Source organism: Dendrobates tinctorius, unplaced genomic scaffold (genome assembly GCF_039654945.1).
Source record: "Dendrobates tinctorius isolate UK_male_01 unplaced genomic scaffold, ASM3965494v1 ptg000117l, whole genome shotgun sequence".
Taxonomy (NCBI): Eukaryota; Metazoa; Chordata; class Amphibia; order Anura; family Dendrobatidae; genus Dendrobates; species Dendrobates tinctorius.
In genome coordinates, this window is record NW_027361785.1 from 11,589,808 (window position 1) to 11,610,504 (window position 20,697).

Genomic DNA, 20,697 nt, shown 5'->3' on the forward strand with positions numbered 1-20,697 from the left:
GCTGACTAAAGCTCAGTTTGTTTGTTTTTTTTACAAGTAGTTGAACCTAAGGGAAAGCATTTTTTTTGTAAAGCAGACAATCCTTTTACAAGGAACCTGTTGGCACTTTTTTTTTACATATGAAAGTGTTACTGTGGCTGTATAATTCGGATAGCGTGGAGACGGTCAGAAATAGGAGCGCCAGCCGTGCGTTATTTAAAAATGCAGCTCCAGCCAGGTACCTCATGAGAGGAAGCCGTGACAGTTCTGGCTTGTATCCTGGTCACAACGGAGTGCAAGGAAGGGAGAGGGTGAATTAAAATCTTTTTATTAGTGCATGATCCACAACGCGTTTCAACAGAAATATCTGTCTTCCTCAGGTGGCAGTACACAGATCACGAGGGGGCAGGTATTTAAAGGGGTGGTGACGAATGGGGGGAGACACAGGTGATTAGTTGGTCAAGACAATTAAAACATGTATCAAGAAAAAAAGTTAAAAAATTATATCAGATACAATAAACAATATTACTGCAATCATTAAAAGTAAAGGTAAAAACATACTAAAATAAAATACACTGACTATCAAATGGGTTTCTCAATCGTTAGGTTTAACCCTTCTGGTGCTAGCGTACCTAGTTTGAAGATCCTAAAACGTTCCCTCCTTATTAAGCTCTCATAGCAATTGGGTACGTCATCTCTGATATGCTCTATAACTGTGAGCTTTAGCGAACCTGGATTCTTATTGTGTGCCAGCAGAAAGTGTTTAGATAAACTGTGAAGCAGATACCCATTTTTAATATTTTGACGGTGTTTATTCAGTCTATTATGCATAGACTGAATAGTCCTGCCCACGTATTGCAGCCCACAGTCACATTCAATTAAGTAGATGACATAGATGACATACCTTGTTTTTCTTGATACATGTTTTAATTGTCTTGACCTAATCACCTGTGTCTCCCCCCATTGGTCACCACCCCTTAAATACCTGCCCCCTCGTGTTCTGTGTACTGCCACCTGAGGAAGACAGAGATTTCTGTTGAAACGCGTTGTGGATCATGCACTAATAAAAAGAAGATTTTAATTCACCCTCTCCCTTCCTTGCGCTCCGTTGTGACCAGGATACAACCCAGAACTGTGGCTGTTTAGGCACTTGTGACCCAATAAAAATGATCTCTTTGTAATGATCCAATGTGGCAGTCATAAGAAATCTATTGTAGAAGTCATATACAAATCAGACAAGAAGTGCTAGGACCGAATCAGGTTCACACTGATGCTTTTTGGTACACTGACTTGCCCCCAGGGCTCTTTTGGCCTGATTAGTGTATGGCTTCTACACTAGATTTGTCATGACTGGCACATTGGATCTCTACAAAAAAGTGACTGTTTCTCCTCCCTCCCCCAATGACCACAATGTCAGCACAGGATTTGATGTTGTTTTTGCATTCTGAGAAGTGTGTTAGATCGTTCTCACTACGATACAGAAGTTCAGAAAAAAGGAACCTGTCAGCATGTTTTTGCATGTGGAAGTAGTGGTGTAGATGTATAGGCGCTTGTCACCTGGTAAAAAAAAAAGACATGGTTACTTTTCGGTAACGTGATTTCTCATAGCCCATGACAGTACCACAGAGAGGGGATCCCCGCCCTTCAGGGACAGAAAACCTACTGATAAAAGGGCGGTACCTCTCCCTCGCATCAGTTGGTTTCCTGTCCTGACGGGGAACCTTCAGTTTGGCGGCACCTGGATGAAGATTCCGAATGAAGATGGGCCAGTCCTGTTTAGGCAGCAGGGACTGATGGGTCTTGCTGGGTGAGAGGTGGGAGCACATCCGCAACACCAGATTGCAGGTCCAGGGCTTCCTGGTTTCCCGGACGGCGCACGTGCGAAAGCGCCCCCTGATGACACGGCTGAGGAAGTCACGCAGGGAAGAGGTACTTCTGGGGTAAACCAGCTGGGCGGCTTATTTGAAAGCGAGAAAACGTATGGAGACGCTTCAAGCATCTAGCGCGCCCCCGGCATGATGCAGCGAACAGCAGAAGCAGCAACAGCAGCCACCACAGCAGCACCAGAGACAGAAGCAGCAACCTAAGAGGCATGATTCTGCAAGCAAGCGGAGCTGCCATCTAGCAGCCATTCCACTCAGCAACACAAGAAGAAGATCCGGCGCAATGGACAAGCCTCCATCCTCAAAAAACCCCTTAATGGACCCTGTTCCTCCTCCAGAATGAGTACCCGCGGCAGCGTCTGATTGGTAAGTGATCTTTGTGAAAGTTCACCTTGTAAATGGGGTTCCCTTTTCTTCTCTCTCGTTATTCAGGGAAGGAAAAGTGTGAAAATTCAAACACAGGAGTTGCCCCATGTGTAACCGAGAGTTACCAGTCACGTGGGATAACAGACTATGCCATTCCTGCACAGAGCACGTGTTGTGTGAAGAGACCCCAAACTTCGTCTCTGAGCTAAGATCGGTGATTAAATCGGCGGTCGAAAGTACCTTTAGATCCCTCACGCAGGGGGATAAGGTTAGAGAACTGAAAGCCACCAAGCACCCCCAGTCTGAGTCTTCTAGCTTTGAGGGAAAAGACTCGGATATATCAAACTCTTCCTCATCCTCGGACAATAAAGGGGAGGGGGGCACTATTTTCCTCTAGAGGAGGTAGAAAGCCTGGCTAAGGCTGTAAGATCCACTATGGGGGTGATAGCCCATCAGCCCAAAAAACAGTGCAGGATATTATGTTTGGGGGATAGGCCCACAAAAAAAGGCGGAGATTATTTCCCTTGAATGAAAATATACAGGCCCTGATCAAAAAGGAATGGGAGAAACCCGACAGAAAAAATTCTTCCGTTCCATCCTTTAAAAGGAAAATACCCCTTTGAGGATTCAGCATCGGCATCCTGGGATAAGGCCCCGAAATTAGATGTTGGGGTAGCAAAGGCCTCTAAAAAATTTGCCATCCCCTTTTAGGACATGGGGACCTTAAAAGATCCATTAGACAAGAAGGTATATTCCTTCCTTATTCCTTAAAGGGGCATGGGAAATATCGGGAGTAATCTTAGGCTCATCATAGCAGCTACCTGCACGTCTAGATCCCTTATGATCTGGGTAGATCAGCTAGAGAAACAACTTTGGGAGGGGGGGTGCCCAGGAATGAAGTGCAAGAGTCCATCCCTTTTAATATGAGGGGCAGCATCCTTTTTAGCAGATTCCTCTGCCGACTCCGTTAGATTAGCATCTAAGTCTGCAGCCCTCTCGATTGCTGTCAGTAGGACACTTTGGCTCACGTGGTGGCCGGAAGATCTGCAGATCAAATTGAAATTATGCCTAGTTGCCTGTGAAGGACACTTCTTGTTCGGGGAAACATTGGATGACATCCTCCAGAAGGCGGGGATAAGAAAAAAGGTTTCCCTCATCTGGCTGCTCCCACACTCAAATGATCCTTTCGGAGTAGAAAATTCTTCCGGAGGAGGCCCCAAAAGAGCAGAGCAGATGGGATGAAAGGAGGAAGGAGGACAAAGGTTTCCTATTCAGAAGTTCCTCTCGAGATAGGAAACCCTCGAATTGATGGTCCTTCCCAGGTGTGTGGGGGGGCAAACTGTCCCGTTTCCTTCCGGCCTGGGAGAAGATTTCAAATTGTCCCTGGATATTAAATCTTGTCAGGGCGGACCTGCGGATAGACTTTCACTCGCTTTCTCCCCAGAATTTTGTCATGACTCCCCTTCGGTCCTCTTCGGAGGAACAAGAGGCCCTGGAGTGCGAGGCTTTGAAATCCTACTTCCAACTATTTCTGGTAAACAAACCAGACAGGTCATACATGACAATTATAAACTTAAGAAATTGAACAGGTATGTAAAAACACAGAAATTCAAAATGAAGTCTATAAAGTCGGCCATCAAAATTCTGGTTCCCAATTGCTTTGTGATGGTTCTGGATCTCACGATGCGTATTACCATATCCCTATACACAAGGACTCTCAGCGGTTCCTCAGGGTGGTAGTCTCCATAAAAGGAGTTATGAATCGCCCCTCGGGTATTCACCAAGATAGTGGCGGAGGCTATGGCGCACCTGAGGGAACAGGACATTTTAACCATCCCCTATTTGGACGACTTTCTGGTAATAAGCGACTCGGATCGAAATTGCAGGGAACAAATGGTCAGAGTAATCAGGGCTGTGGAGTCGGTAATCCAAACCTGCGACTCCGACTCCTCAATTTCCTTTGCACCGACTCCACGACTCCGACTCCCACATATATTGCTTATATTTAAGTGAAAAATTTATTGTAGTATAACATGAACAATATAGTGTGGGTGTATATGTGTGTGTGTGTGTGTGTGTGTGTATGTGTATATATATATATATATATAAAGTATTGTGTATGTATATGTAATAAACTATGTAAGTGGCAAAAAAGTTTTCAACAAAAACATACTAAATAACATTTGTGCAGTCTATGAATTTGTTCTAAGAAATAGATTTGCCTCCATCAGATCCTCCATCATAGATGACCTCAAATCTGACCTAATAATTTTAAGGCCAGAGAACAACCTCTCTGCACTAGCTTGGGCTGGAGGCAAAGCCGTAACCACATGGGCAACATCTCTAACAATTTCTGGGTATAAAGGAATTGTCTCATGCACAGTTAGTTTTGATGAACGGTTGAATTTTTCTTTCTTTGAGAGCAAGTGAAACATTTTGCTGAAATATGGTCAAAAGATTTTCCTTGCGATAACGCTTTACCTGCTCCTTGTCATCCAAATATTTGTCAAAGTCAAACTCCTCATCTGATGAGGATGAAGATATGGTAGCAGTAGTATTGTCAGGACCCAAGTCCTCTTGCGCCTGGCAGTCCTCCTGTAGGCCACTCATCCTAACTGCTTCCTCAGTCAGAGCTGCTTTTGCTTTAGTAAGCTGTTGATCATCAAGCAGTATACGATGACTTTGGTCCACGTAAACAGCTGCCAGAAAAATTTTATTTTCCATTAGCTGTGTCTCTCTTCGTTTCATTGAAGCAGAAATGCCATCTGCGATTAAACCTCCTCTTTGGGACAGGCAAAATAGCAAGTTCTTCCACTCCCTTTTGAAAATGCCAGGAGTTAAATCCTCAGCTTGTAATTTTTTAGTCATGGTAAATGGGTGATTAAGCAATTCCTTCAATTCATACACCTGTGTACATTGACCTTCATTTAGGGTTACCTGAGGGTTCGCCATATCTATAAGAAACGGTTTTAATTCAAGCAATCGCTCAGTCATTAAATAAGTGCTGCCCGACCGAGTGGCTTGATCGACAATTGCCCCTTTCCCAGCACGTCTCTTCAAGATGGAATCAATTTTAGGGGTTCTGGCGGCAATAACCAATTTCCTCACTTTTCCAATCAGATTTCCAGCATGCCCCTCTTGAAGACTATCTCTTATTGCCAGCTGCAGCGTGTGCACAACTTTCTCCAGCTTGGGGCCCAGGAGTCGGATCCTGTGCAGGGCAGGCACCCCTCCTCTCTCTGGTGAAGACGGCAGAAGACAGGACAGAGGAGGGGAGATTGCCCCTGCAGTCTGTAGTCATTACAGGACGGGAGCACTGCAGCATACAAGTGAGTTTTGATAGGTGCGTGCCTCTGCTTCTAGGGGGGGAGCTGCCCCTCGCTGGCTACGGCCATGATTCACACACAGCGTTTTTGTGGATCCGTTTTGTGCAGTAAAATGCAGTGACCCAAGTCAGTGGGTTTCAAGATATGACATTCAGATACATTGTTTTGTGAGGCTGAATGAGCATGTCGGTTTGTGTGGCGTTTTTCTAATCTGCTTTTGCTATTGAAAACATCTATGAGCTCAAAAACATTTCAGATGATGCGGTTTTTTAAAAAGCTGAGCTCTGCTTTTGCAGCTGAAAAACGTATCCTCAAAAAACGCAGCCAAAACGCCGTGTGTGAATGTAGCCTTAGCTCAAGAATAGAACAGCCATTTATAGGACGTTTCATAACTTTCCCAAATTCCTATGAAAAAATATTCAGCACATTCTGCATTGAACTACTGTACCCAATTTATTATATATTTTCGGAGTCAGTCCATTTTATACCGACTCCACCAAAATGAGCACCGACTCCACGACTCTGACTCCACAACCCTGAGAGTAATGACTAACTTAGTAGATCTGGGTTGACTTTTCAGCTTAAAAAAATCAAGGCTCAAGCCAGAGACTGTACAAGAGTTCCTAGGACTGATATTGGACTCATGGAAGCAAGAATGCCGCCTCCCAGTAGAGAAAATTGGGAAGATTATAGATAAAGTATCAAGAGCCTCACAAAACCCATCTATGACTTTGAGAAAGGCTATGTCCCTGCTGGGGTCCCTGACCGCTTGTTTGCCAGCAGTCCAGTGGGCCCAGATACACACCAGAGACCTCCAGTGGGAGATTTAAAAAAGCAAATCTCACTAAACGATCAATTGGAGGGGTGCATGACTCTGTCTTCAGCTACTATTCGTTCCCTGAGTTGGTGGGAAAATATGAGCAATCTTATCAAAGGGGTCCCTTGGGTGACAAAAGTGTACAGAGTAGTGAACATGGATGCAAGCATCCCTAGGTTGCTAGGTTGGGGGGTGCTCACCTGGGCGACAAAGTTACTCAATGGATCTGGAGGGGGCAGGAGCTCAAGGGGTCCTCGAACCAAAAAGAGTTACTGGCGGTGAATTATGCCCTTATAGAATTCCTGGATATCCTGCGAGGTCATAATGTACGAATATTTTCAGACAACCAGGTGGTGGTGGCTTATGTAACCATTGGGGGGAACCAGGTCATGGTCCCTGATGAATACAACATCTCAGATTTCTCTATCACTTCATTTCTCCTGCCTCTCAACATCGGCGGTAAGCTCTGACCCTCCTTCCAGCCTTAGCGAGCGGGCTTTTTTAGCCTTTCGCCCCCTCCTCCTCCTCTGCAGCACGGGAGCTGCACGTGGTTTGACACTACCGGCCCTCCTCCTCCCTGCGGTCGCCATTTTCCGACTTCAGGACCCAGAAGGTGGCTCATTTCTACTGGACCTGCACAATGCCCTACAGACCTGCTTGCCTCCTGGACTGCAGCCAGTGAGCATTTCCCTTCAGGATCAGCATCTTCCTGTGAGTATCTCTGCTCTGCAGACTGACACTCTCCTCTGCATAATCTTTCTGTCGCCTAACCTGGCATCAGTTAGTGGGTCTGCTCTTTGTCATACCTAACCCTAAAGGAAAGCACTCTCGCCCTCCTGCCTCTTCTTCTTTTTTCTCTGGTCTTGTCAGGCACTTTGTCTGCTCTTCTTTTAATGGCAAACTCCCTTCAGGCCAGTCCTCTCCCCTCTGTCAGGACTGTGGCAGCCCCCCCGCGCCTGCTACCCAGGAGTCCCCTACCGCCCCAAGAGAGAGTGGTGACCCTATCCTTGTATAGACTAACTCTCTGTCACAATCTGTGGTGGTGGACCTCACCAAGTTTTCGCAGACCCTGGTGTCCGCTCTGGAAAGGTTGTCTCTTCTCGTCTCCGCAGTCGTTAGCAATTCACAGAGCTCACCGGCAGTGCCTACCAATGTGAGCCGTAAGAGATCCAGGCACGAGATTCGTTCTAGGTCCTCTTCCTGCTTTATCTCTCCCCCCGGCCTCTTCCCGATCCTCCTGTTCCAAGTCAGGTGAGTCGGTTTCGAACTTACTACCAAAGGACGACTCAGACCTGGATTCTGACCAGGCCTCTAATATGAGAGACATGGTTCACAGTCTCATTGTGGCGGTCAACCAGACCTTTAAAATTAAAGATACCTCTCCGGAAGCTGCAGAACAGGTGGTTTCATTTAGATGGTTGAAACCAGCTCCCAAGGCTTTTGCCCCACGTAGAAAATTTGAGGAGGTACTTGCAAGGAAAAGGGAGAACCCGTCCAGACTCTTCCAAAGAGGGAAGAGCCTCGCTATCCTATATCCCTTCACCCCTAAGCTCACCGCGAACTGGGCCGCTTCTCCAACTGTGGACCCTCCAGTTTCCATGTTATCCACCAACACGGTCCTCCCGTTTACAAACGGGGCATCCCTTAAGGACTCCAATGATAGGATCATAGAATCTTTTGCAAAGTCAGCCTTTGAAGCGGCCGCTTCTGCGTTGTGCCCGGCCTTCGTCACTACCTGGGTCTCAAAGTCCATAGTTGCATGAGCTAAACAACTCCGTCTGGGCATTCTTGCTGGAGCTCGGCCAGAGGAATTGGCAGACCTGGCAGACCAGATTTCTCATGTAGGAAAGTATATTGTATCTGCCTCATGAGCGGCTCAGGCGTCCAGCAATATTGTGGCCATCCGACGGACTATTTGGCTTAAAGCCTGGCAGGCGGACTTATCTTCAAAAAAGTCCCTTACCAACTTGCCTTTCCAGGGTTCCTGACTGTTTAGTTCAAAGTTGGACCAAATTATTAACGAGGTCACTGAAGGGACGAGCTCTCTTCTCCCTCAGGCCAAACCTCTCCAGCCTACTCCGAAGCATCAGTTACGGTCCTTTCAGCCCTTTCGACATTTCTCTTCGACAGAGGATTTTTGCTGCCAACAGAGGCCACAGGCTTGCCAGGATAGGAAAAGGGCTTCCTTTAAACCGACTCCATCCTGGCGTCCCCGTAACGCACAGGGTAGATCTGCCAGGCCTACCTGGCAGATCTTCCTCTGCATGACTCCTCTCAAGATCCCAGGGAAGCTCCCAGGCTGGGAGGGCTGTCTCCAGGTTTTTCAGAGACGTCTGGCTTTTCTCGGTGGAGGACTCATGGGTCAAGGAGGTGGTAGCCTCTGTATACAAAATAAACTACGTTTTGTGGCCTCAGGATCTATTTTCCGAAACTCGTCCTCTAAGGGATGTTTCTCTGGTTCCGGGTTTCTTTGTGTCTATTGCCTCTCTTTGTTCAGGGGTCATTGTTTCCGTCCCAGACCAGGATTGTTTCACAGGTTTTTATCCAAACCTATTTGTGGTACCAAAAAGGGTTTGACCCGTCCTGGATTTAAAGTTACCGAACAAGAGGGTCCGACTGCGCCATTTCAGGATGGAGTCCCTTCGTTCAGTAATTGCTTCCATGGAGGCGCAGGAGTTCCTTTGCTCCATAGACATTCAGGACACCTATCTCCATGTCCTTATCTTCCCAGGGCATCAGAGATTCCTGCATTTTGTGGTGCATCAAGACCATATTCAATTTGTCACCCTGCCGTTTGAGCTCGCCACTGCTCCCAGGGTTCTCACGAAAATCATGGCAGCGTTAATGGCCATTCTGCGGATCAGAAGCCTATTGCTCATCCCCGTACCTCAACGACATCCTCATCAAGGCTCCGCCTTTTTCTCAGGCTCAGGAAAGTCTGGCCATCGTCCTCCACACCCTGTCCCGTTTCGGATGGCTAGTCTACACGGCAAAGTCTTGCCTTGTTCCGACTCGGCGCCTCATTTTTCTCGGCATGCTGTTCAACACTTGCCAGACAAGGGTTTTTCTTCCCGAAGAGAAGAGAGCAATTCTCCAGCAGGGGGTTTACCCTCTGCAGGGCCCTTGGCTTCCAACTTTTCGTTCAGCCATGGCCGTCCTATAAAGGATGGTGGCAGCGTCAGAAGCAATTCCTTTTGCACAATTCCATTCAAAACCACTTCAGCAGGCCATCCTATCTCAGTGGAAGAAGTCTGTTCAAACGGTCTCTGAATTGGTGGCTGTCATCCCCGCTCATCTCCCAGGGTCAGTCCTTTCTTTCTGTTCACTGGCAGGTGCTGACGACAGACGCCAGCCTTCTCGGATGGAGTGCAGTCTTTCGTCATCTGACTGTCTAGGAACAGTAGTCGGCAGAGAAATCCTCTCTGCCAAACATCATCCTCGAGATAAGGGCCATTCTTCTGTTCCTCCGTCACTGGGAAAGGCTTCTCAGGGGTCTACCAGTCCAAATTCAGATGGACCATGACACTGTGGTGCCATATGTCAATCATCGGGGGGGGGGGGACTTGGAGCCCCTTGGCAACGGCCGAAGTATCCAAGATTCTTCTCTGGGCAAAGGCATCAGTTCCGGCAGTATCTGCAGTGCATATCCCCGGCGTGGACAATCCGGCCACCGACTTTCTCAGCCACGAGGGTCTCATGGCGAGAGAGTGGTCCCTGCATCAGGAAGTCTTCCATCAGATTTGTGTTCGATGGGGAACTCCGGATGTGGATCTCATGGCGTCCCGGCTGAACAGGAAGGTTCTATGGTTCATTTCCAGGTCCCGCGATCCTCTCGCAGTGGGCACGGACGCTCTGGCGATCCCCTGGTCACTGTTCTTCACTATTTGCTTCCTTCCCTCCCCCTTCTTCCCAAGCCATTGAAGATAAGGCAGAAGGGGTGCTGGTCATTCTGGTTGCTCCGAATTGGCCCAGAAGGGCCTGGTTCGCAGAGATCATCAATCTTCTCGCGGACTCTCCCTGCAGGCTCCCAGACAGACCAGATCTTTAGTCCCAAGGACCGAACTGCCACCAGAATTTTCGTTCGCTCAATTTAACAACGTGTCGCGCCATGTGACCTGTGGAAATGCAGTGTGTGCTCGAAACGATTGTCGTTACTCCTGATTTTTGCTCCCGTTCTCCTGTCAAGGATTCCCTAATAAAGTCTTGAAAACTTTTACCCGGTGAGTGCCATTCAACTCTTTTTGGCTATATGATGAACTTTGCGGTTTTCATGTGAATGAGCACCTGTGGGTAATCTTGGGAGTTATAGCCGGCTGCGGCTTCTGTGAAGCTTTTCAGCCAGAGGTGTGAGCTGGGTAGCGGTTCCGTCCAGCTTTCTTCTTTGGACTAATCAAAATGTTAAAGATAGGTACGCAGGGAAATGCAAGACGTATGCAGAAGAAGGCGGAGCTTCAGGGAGGAAGAAAGGAGGAAGTAGGCAGCCATCCGCAGCCCTCCTGAACGCAAATCTGAAACCAGCCTAACCTAGTGCCAGTCGGGGTGTATGCTGCGGAGGAGGAGCTAACTTTTTTTTTGTGCATAGTGTCCGCCTCATAGTGGCTGCAGCATATACCCCATGGTTCCTGTGTCCCCCAGTGAAGGCTCCAAGAAACAGATTTTATGGTAAGCAACCAAAAATCCTGTTTTTCAGGTTGGCGGCAAACAATCTCCTATCCCTTTCGGCACTACACATTCGGGGATAGAAAATCACAAGGCAGACTTTTTGCACCGCACTCGGTTAAGACAAGATGAGTTGGCATTGAAGGAGTCTGTTTTCAATCAGATTGTAGAAATGTCGGGTCTCCCAGTCATAGATCTCTTCACCAATATTGATAACATGAAGGTAGAATCTTTTTGCTCCCTAGATCCCAGAGGGAACCCTCAGGCTCTAGATGCTTTTTATGATCCCATGGAATCAGAGTCTGGCATATGCTTTTCCCCCCGGTCATTCTCATCCCAGCGGTTCTAAGGAAGATCAGGGAGGACAGGGCAAGAATAATATAGATAGCCCCCTTTTGGCCACAAAGAACTTGTTTGTCCTGGCTGAAGATGATCTCTATCACTGATCCTTGGGCTCTAGCTGAAATACCGGACCTTCTTTCTCAGGGATCGGTATTTCACCCTCAGGCAGCGAACCTGCATTTGACAGCATGGAATTTGAAGGGGTGCTGTTGAGGGATAGAGGGTTTTCACCATATTTGTTCTCCACCCTGCTCAAGAGTAGGAAAACTGTCACCACTAGAGCTTACGGTAAAGCCTGGAGAAAATTGTTATCCTCCTCAGGAGTGAGAATCTAGGATGGAGTACCTATTTCGGCAATCCTTGAATTTCTGCAGAAGGGTTGAAACAAAGTCTAGTGACCAGCACCTTAAAAGTTCAGGTAGCAGCTCTGGGGGCCTTATATAATCAGGACATTGTAGGCAACCCCTGGGTAGCACGATTTAGTAGAGCCTTGGCAAGATGTAGGCCTATTTTCAACCAGAAATTAGTGCCATGGGATCTAAATTTAGTCCTATCAGCCCTAACAGGTCCTCCATTTGAACCACTGGATTCGGTCCTTCTCAAGGTCCTGTCCCTTTTAAAATGGTCCTTCTAGTGGCTCTAACATCAGCCCGGAGAGTAAGCGACATGCAGGTATTATCTGCAGGCCCTCCCTTTACTAGGATCTTAGAGTATAGGATTATTTTAAAACCTGACCCCGCTTACTTGCCCAAAGTAGCAACTCGGTTCTACAGGTCCCAAGTGGTAGTCCTTCCTTCCTTTTGTTCTAATCCCAAGATTAGGGAGAAAGAAAAATTCCACACCTTAGATGTAAAAAGGTGTTTGGTTCAGTACCTAGAGTCCACCCAGGGGTGTAGGAAGGAAGGATCTCTGTTTGTATGTTTTTAGGGGCCTAGAAAAGGCCTCAGGACTCAAAGTACCCTGGCGAGATGGATAAGAGATGTGATATCGTCTAGTGGGAATGTTGCCCCGGAGAATCTGAGAGCTCATTCTATAAGAGCAGTGGCAACCTCCTGGACAGAAAGGTCGGAGGTATCAATAGAACAGATCTGTAAGGCTTGCCACATGGTCATCACCTACCTTTTTCAAGCACTATCGGCTGGAACTAGCAACTTCTTTTGACCTAACCTTTGCGAGTAGGGATCTAGATGCTGTTGGCCCTCCCTAAGTTACAGTTCTCTGTAATTCTCTCCGTGGTGCTGTCTTGGGGGAAGGAGAAAGACAGTTACTTACTGGTAACGGGATTTCCCATAGCCCATGACAGCATGTCACGGTTTGTGGTGTGATTTATGTATAACAAGGTGTGTTTCTAATTAGTAGTATGATAAAGATATTTAATTGTTGTCAATAACCTGGAGGTCCTCCTATGCTCTGTAAACCAACTCATGCGGGGGAGAGGTACTGCCCTTTTATCGGTAGGTTTCCTGTCCCTGAAGGGCGGATTCCCTCTCCGTGGTGCTGTCATGGGTTGTGAGAAATCACGTTACCGGAAAGTAACTAATGTCTTTTTTTTACCGGGTGACAAGCGCCTATACATCTACACCACTACTTCCCTTTTTCTGAACTTCTGTAACGTAGTGAGAACATTCTAACACAGGTCTCAGAATGCAAAAACAATATCAAATCCTGTGCTGACATTGTGGTAATAAAAGAATTGTTCAGCTTCCAAAAAAAACGTTTTCTAAAGGCACTTGGCTCAGTCCAGCATTCCTGTGAACTCTGTTAAGAAAGCAGAGTAAGCTGCTGCCAGAAACATCTGGCAGAGATTTATCTGCCCACAGAGCAAAAGGATCAGTTCACATGTATTGGGGCCTTTATTTTCCAAAATCTTATCCTGTTTTTGTTGTAAAATAGCTGTTCTAGGATTATGACGCATAATCTGCTTAAATCTGATTTAATCAGTACCTCTAGTTAAACATTTGACATAATGTATAAATGGCAGAATGTATGCCATCTTTTGTATTGGTAGCTTTTCAGTGATTTTGTTGTATTTACTTATTTTCTGTGCAGACGTTTCAACCAAAGCCAGAAGATCATGAAAAGTATGGAGGAGATCCACAGCAACCACATAAATTACATCTTGTTACGAGAGTACGATCTTTTATTAGAAGACCGTACTGGGAGAAGGAAGTGGTAGAAAAACTGGGACTTAAAAAGGTATACAGTTTATGTTATGGGAACGACAAAGGCCCTGACTCACTGTTTGTTTGTTTTTTGTTTTGTGTTTTTTCGTTTTAGGTTCACAGTTAATGAATCCGGCTAAAACAATTAGAATTGCGAGACTGTCTGCAAATTGTGAAACAGAAAAGCACAGGGGAGCACATATAAAATAGACTTAAAAAAGTCTCAAATAGAATAATGAATTGGGTGCAAACAAACAAAAAAAAAGGCTCAAAGCTAGACTAAAAATAGGCGTAAAGGCAATGATGAATGGGGCCTCAGTGTTATCTAGTGGAATGTGGTGCGGGAAAGCGATGTAAGATTTACCTTGTATGACCTCTAAGTTGTCTGTTCTGCTAAAAATCACTTTATGACTGCAGACTTCTGAGTCCTTACATCGTACACCGTACTGTCAGGATTTTTCGTTATTGCCAGAAAGCGCAGGAGGTCACGTGACCACAAGCATGACATTTGCATACTTCTGGCCACATTCCAACTAGACATGCTTAGCCTTTCTCAATTCACTTGTACTGAGCGAGGTCGAGCACGTCTAGTCAGTTCGGGACCGCATGTATGCAAATCACCTACTTGTCACACTACCACCCGCTCACTTTGGCAATATTGAACATTTCTGACAGCTTGCAGTGCGCGCGCTTTAAGGCTGGGGTCACACTGCATTTAGGCAGTCCGTTTAATGGACTGCATTACACCGCGGTATAACGCAATCCGTTAACGCTGCCATAGACCCCCATTATGTGGCGCATCGCGACGTATGCCGTAAAGCGGCACGCATTCGCGATGTGCCGTCATTCACTGCCAGTGTTGGACGCGGGCTGTAGTGTCTGAGGCTCCGTCACCACTAGCGCTGATGAATCATTAGCGCTTGCGGTACAGCATAACGCATATCGCGTTATGCTATAGCGTTAACGCAGCCCGTCAACGCTATGCGTTGAGCTGGCTGTGTTAATGCTATGTGATCCTGGCCTAAGGATTCAGGAGTCTGCAGTCACATAGAGCTGTGACAATTGGAATTGTTTGGAGCACTACTTGTAGCTGTGAATAAACTGACACATAACAGTAGTATACATATGTGTACACAACCGTTATATACTTCTGACCTGCTTTAATGAGTTTTGCTTACCCATTTTATAATGTTTTAAAATGTAGCATATTGTGGTGAGGATTTTTTGACTTGTCCATAGAGAAAAGTTAATAAATACACCAAAAGTAATTTTTGATGTCATGGAGTCATGCTATAATTGGGGTTTGTGATCAAAGGTCCATGGTCCTTTCTTTGTGCTCAGTATAGCATCTTATTGGAAAATCATTGCATAGAATAAGATATTCAATGTTATGGAAGCCAAAGAATATTGTTCAATAGTATTTCTAAGTTCCTGACTGCTTCACTCTGATCATCCATGGGTTGATCATTACTCAAAGATCCTGTCGTTAGTCTGACAAAGTGGACCTTCCCATTATTTTTTCACAGCTGTAATGGGAGACTGTATAGAGGGTAGGGGGCAGAAACTGTCCACATGACAGTGTGGTGGTAGCAAGGTTACTGTAGGTTGTAAGCTTTTTGGAAGCGGGTTTTCAGGTTGGTTTTGAAGGCTTCTATGGTGAGGGTCTGTGTTTGGTTAGGACGTATGGGAGATAAATGGGACAGGTAGGAAGTATGGGAGATAAAAGGGACAGGTATCATTGAATATGATGTAAGGGGCAAGAAAGAGGAGAGAAGGTAACAGATTGTTTGTTTGAGGCGGTGTCTGTAAATTAATAGAGAAGCTCATGTCACTTCCCCTCTAGACTTCTCAAAAATTTGACGCATGTAGGGTAAACCCCCCCCCAAAAGCTTCTAAATTTTTGCATAACTACAAGTTGCACAAACAATTTTGCTACATTTCAAACAGTCATTGGTGAGTTTGGTGCAAACGTTTTTATGAATCAGGGCCTAAAGTTTCAATTGGTGGGGTATGAGATTACCTAGGAAATGACCATGTCAGATAAAGAGGTCTGAAATGAGAAGTCCACCCCAGAAGATGACTGACTGACTATCGATGACAGAGGAGCACGGAGTAATATTAGGCTTTGCTGGCTAACAGATTATTAATGAATTTGTATTAGCAATTGTCATTGACTATGGTAGGTTTTTTTTGTCCAATGTTTTTTAGGCTCAGAATCCAGTTGTGCTTAAGAACATCCCAACAGTCAACAACCAGCTGAAAGTCATCAAGCACTTAATAAGGTTTGTACATTATAGGTCTCTGGCTTATGAGATTCTAGTGTCTTGTTTGTACCCCTTTTGTAAAAGATATGGCAGGCTTCCTTTTCTTCAGAGCCCATTATGTTCAACAGTTGCAAATTATATCATGATGAGACTGACTTTTAATTTTATTTTTTGATAAGCCAATCTGATCATATTTTGGTCCTTTAGAGTACACTAATCTTGGATCCTCAACCTCTCCGTATTATAATATAACAGCCCCCTGGATCTCTGGGAGCTCTGTGCTCTTTGTTAGCACAGGATGTGGGGATGCCTTTGTTCCATCAGCTGCTGGACCGCTGTGGCCTGTGATTAGACGTCTGGTGACTGAACAGTAGGTCATCAGAAAAACAGGCAATGATGCGCTGCTCAAGTTACCTGAACTCTGTAGCCAATCACTGACCTCAGTTGGGATGCTGGCATGTATGTTACAAAACTTATGATGCCAGTGATTGGCTGCAGTGGTCACACAGATGACCTCATCACTGTCATTTACTCCAGTTAGCCCATTTTCTTTATCACTTCATTGGGGGACACAGATTACCATGGGTGTATGCTGCTGCTAGGAGGCTGACACTATGCAAAAAAAGAAAATTAGCTCCTCCCCGGCATACACCCACCGACAGGCACCAAGTACCTCAGTTTGTGCTTATTGTCTGTAGGAGGCGGACCGGGATCTCCCCAGATCCGCATTTAACGATTTCCTTTTTTTCCTTTTTAGGTTTTTGGTTGTGTGTATTAACTTTTTCCCATTTATTTTTCAGATTCAGCTTCGGGAAACGGGGGGTAAATGTTCACCCTGCTTTCCCATATCACGCGGCTGAGCGAGCAATGTGGTGTTACCCACATTGCAACTCTCAGGACCGCAGGCAGGACCTTTTCCCTATCACCTTCGGGTGCTACGGGCTGACGACAGGTGGCTGGTCCTACCCGATTCCCCTCCTCACCCCTCTCCCGGGACAGGGCTGAGAGGAAGACGGCGGTCACTGGTGGTGACTTTCCCCTTATGGCAAAAGGTTGACGCCGTCTTCTGCACTATTCGGACATGGTGCAGGCACAGAGGATCCTCATTCCCAGCGGCCTCCCCTCATCGCGGGCCCCTGCGGTCATCCTCTTCAGGGAAGCATGTGGACGTCAGCTAAGCAGCCTAAACGCTACCACCAGTCCCGTGCTCGCCCCACATGGAAGTCATCGGGGTCGGCGCCGCTGATAGCCGACAATGCCACTCTCCCTTTGAATTTCCCGCCCGTTTTTTGCAGGCGCGCACCTCACACACAGCCAGGTGTTCGGCATTGAAGCCGCAGACAGCGGGTCCCCATCCTCATACCTCCCCCATTTCTGCGGCGTCACGGGCACCGGGTGCATTTCTTCTGGATCAGAGACTCCGGGGGTGGAAACCGGCACAGCGCTTCTTACTTTCACTTAGGCTTTCTTCGCCTGTTCACGCCCCCTGCATTGCGCGCGCTTTGTTGGTGCCTTTTCTTAGCCCATCACAGAGCTACTTTCTTTTCATAGCTCCTCAGTTCTCCTCCTTATCCGCGCCCCCCGCAGTCTACAGCCAATCGCACAGCACACCCGCTCAGCACCTTCCATCGCTAAGGTCCTGCGGCTCTCTGGGACCTCGTGTGCGGCACACCACGGATCTAAGCTTGGGGGACACATCTGTTGTCGGCTGCGCATCAGATTAACGGAGCTGGACACGGTAGGCTCTTATATTTCTGAGCCCCTAATTTAGCTCCCTCGGCAGTACTCCCTCACTCCTTGCAGATACTTGCCGCAATAATACTGCAGACTTCACATATGCCCAACCCTGCAAGGGCTCCTTATCCTAGACTCACCGCTACCCACTATGCCTGCGCGCGCTGTAAAAAGAAGTGGGCGTCAGGTCAGTCGTCTCCCTTCTGCCCGTCCTGCAGTCCTTCCTCTATGTCTGCTCCACTGGAACACCCTGGGTCCCGGGATGAGAGCACTCCCCCCTCCCCCAGAGTGGGCCGTTGCAATGTCTGTCGGTCTCTGACCTGACTAAAGTTTCTTAGTCTCTTGTCAAGGTCTTAGAACGATTACCTCAGCTATCTACAGCCACCTGTGCTCCGACAGCCTCTCACGGTGAATCGCCTGCACCTGACCGCGACCTCCAGAGGGACAGATCGGGTAGGATTTCTAGAAAGCGGGTTCTTTCTGGCTCTTCTTCCAGCTCGCAAGGCCCGTCCGCTCCACCCAGGCTACTTTCTTCGTCTCCCTCTTCAGAAGACGACCTTACGTCAGACGATTCCCAATCGGCATCGGACTCAGAGGCGGACAACATGTCTAAAGCACAGGACATGGTACATAGTCTCATATCGGCTACTTTCCAAACGCTTAATGGAAGATAAGGCACCCCTTCAGGACTGCTCTGTCCCCTGTAAACGAGCGAAACCCCCCTCCCGAACCTTTCCTAATCACAAAGAGTTCGAGACTACTTTAACCAAACACTGGGAGCATCCTGAGAAACGTTTCTCAAGCCGCAGGCACTTAGACGTCCTGTATCCATTTGATGCGGATCTTCTCACAAAATGGACTAAAGCTCCCGAAGTGGACCCACCAGTTTCCTGTCTGTCCTCTAAGACGGTTTTATCCCTTCTGGACGGGGCATCTCTTAAAGATCCAACAGACAGGCAGGCAGAATCGATGGCTAAATCAATTTTTGAGGCATCCGGCGCCTCTGCCCTATTTTCGCCTCTGCCTTGGTGGCGAAAGTAATTTCAGCTTGGGCAAAAAGTCTTCGCAAAGGCATCTTAGCGGCGGCTCCTCTCGACGAACTGGCCGATCTAGCAGACCAAATTAATCATACGGGTAAATACCTTTTAGCCGCCTCCTTGGATGCGGCTGGATGCGCGGCAAGAGCTAACAGCAACATAGTAGCCATACGCCGTATCCTTTGGTTGAAGTCATGGAGTGCGGACACCACCTCTAAGAAGTCGCTCACCAACCTGGCATTTCACGGTCCTAGGCTCTTTGGCGCCAAGCTGGATCAGATAATTTCTGATGCCACTGGAGGTAAAAGTACCTCCCTTCCCCAGTCTCTGCCTAGATGGTTTTTCAACAGAAAAGCTTCTCGGCCGTTTAGGTCCTTTCGCCCCTTCTCTTCCGCGGAAGGATCATCCCAGCAGGATCGGCCCTCTACCTCCAGGGAACGGAGAAAACCATTGTATAGACCCGCTTCCCACTGGAAATCAATAGGCCAACCCTACAGGTCGTCGGGCTCCCTGTTCCGGTAGATTTTCCTCCAAGTGATGGGTCACCCCCACCTGGAAATTCTTCCAGGGTGGGAGGCAGACTTTCTTCTTTCATGGACGCGTGGCTGTCTGTTGTCAACGACGCTTGGGTCAGGGAAATCATCATATCCGGATACAAAATCGAATTTTCTTCCCCCCCAAACAGACGCTTCTTCCTGTCTCGACCCCCAAGACAGCAGTCCCAGACTCCAGGGTTCCTTCAGGCCGTCTCCTCCCTTCTTTCCGTCGGAGTTATCATTACTGTTCCTTCAAACGAACGGTTTTCAGGGTTTTACTCGAATCTCTTCGTAGTTCCGAAAAAAGACGTTTCCCTTCGCCTAATCTTGGACCTCAAGTTGCTCAGTCGCCACGTGAGGATCCTCCACTTCAAGATGGAGTCTCTGCGCTCCGTGATAGCCTCGATGGAACCCGGAGAGTTCCTCTGCTCTGTGGACATACAGGATGCCTATCTTCACATCCCTGTTTGTTTGCATCATCAGAGATATCTTCGTTTTGCGATTCAGGGAAATCACTATCAATTCACGGCCCTGCCCTTCGGCCTATCCCCTGCTCCCCGTGTCTTTACGAAGGTGATGGCAACAGTCATGGCCATTCTTCGCTCCAGGGGGATTCTCATTATCCCTTATCTGGACGATCTGTTGATCCAGGGCTCGTCCCGCCAAGAATGTCTTCAAAGCCTTCAGATAACTCTGGATACTCTCGCCCGACTCAGTTGGATAGTCAACAAAGAGAAGTCCGTCCTGCACCCTACTCAGCGTCTGACTTTCTTGGGCATGGAATTCGACACGAATTTAGCCTGGGTGTTTCTTCCGAGGGACAAATTTTCAGCCCTTTGCAAGGGAATCCGATTCCTAAAACGGTCAAGGCCCATTCCCCTCCGGTCCTGCATGAGGGTCCTGGGGAAGATGATAGCTTCTATGGAAGCTGTGCCTTTCGCACAATTTCACACTCGTCCTCTCCAGCTGTCCCTCCTTTCAGCCTGGGACAAGACCTCTGTATCTCTGGATTGCCCCATACTCCTTCCTCTCAGAGTAAGGCAATCCCTGACTTGGTGGACAATGCCTGCATCAGTCCTGCAGGGGAGGTCCTTTCTCCCGCTTCAGTGGCAAGTCATCACCACCGATGCCAGTCTCCTAGGATGGGGGGCGGTTTTCCTCCGGAAAACGGCCCAAGGGCGCTGGAGCGCCCAAGAGACTCTTCTCCCCATCAACCTTCTGGAAATCAGAGCGATCTTCCTTGCCCTCCTCAGCTGGCAGCCTCTCCTCGTAGGCAAACCAGTCCGCATTCAATCAGACGCCACGGCTGTGGCGTACATAAACCACCAGCGCGGTACTCACAGCAGGCAAGTAATGGCAGAAGTGGCAAAGATACTGCGTTGGGCAGAGCGTTACGTTCCAGCGATCTCCGCCGTTCACATTCCAGGGGTGGAAAATTGGGCAGCCGACTTCCTAAGTCGCCAGGCCTAGCGTCTGGCGAATGGTCCCTTCACCCATCAATCTTCAGTCAGATATGCCAGCGTTGGGGCACCCTGGACGTCGATCTCATGGCATCTCGGATGAACCACAAAGTTCCTCGCTTCATATCCAGG

General features: G+C 47.6%; 1 protein-coding gene across 4 annotated transcripts in view; it reads left to right on the top strand.

Moving 5' to 3' along the window:
• The window catches only part of MRPL30 (mitochondrial ribosomal protein L30), a 28,108-nt gene that overhangs the window by 3,324 nt on the left and 4,087 nt on the right, over positions 1–20,697 (top strand). For all 4 annotated transcript variants that reach the window (XM_073590540.1, XM_073590539.1, XM_073590541.1 and 1 more), the window contains exons 4-5: positions 13,422–13,568; positions 15,743–15,816. In XM_073590540.1, coding sequence (XP_073446641.1) covers positions 13,422–13,568; positions 15,743–15,816 — 221 coding nt within the window. The remainder of the gene's footprint in view (positions 1–13,421; positions 13,569–15,742; positions 15,817–20,697) is intronic.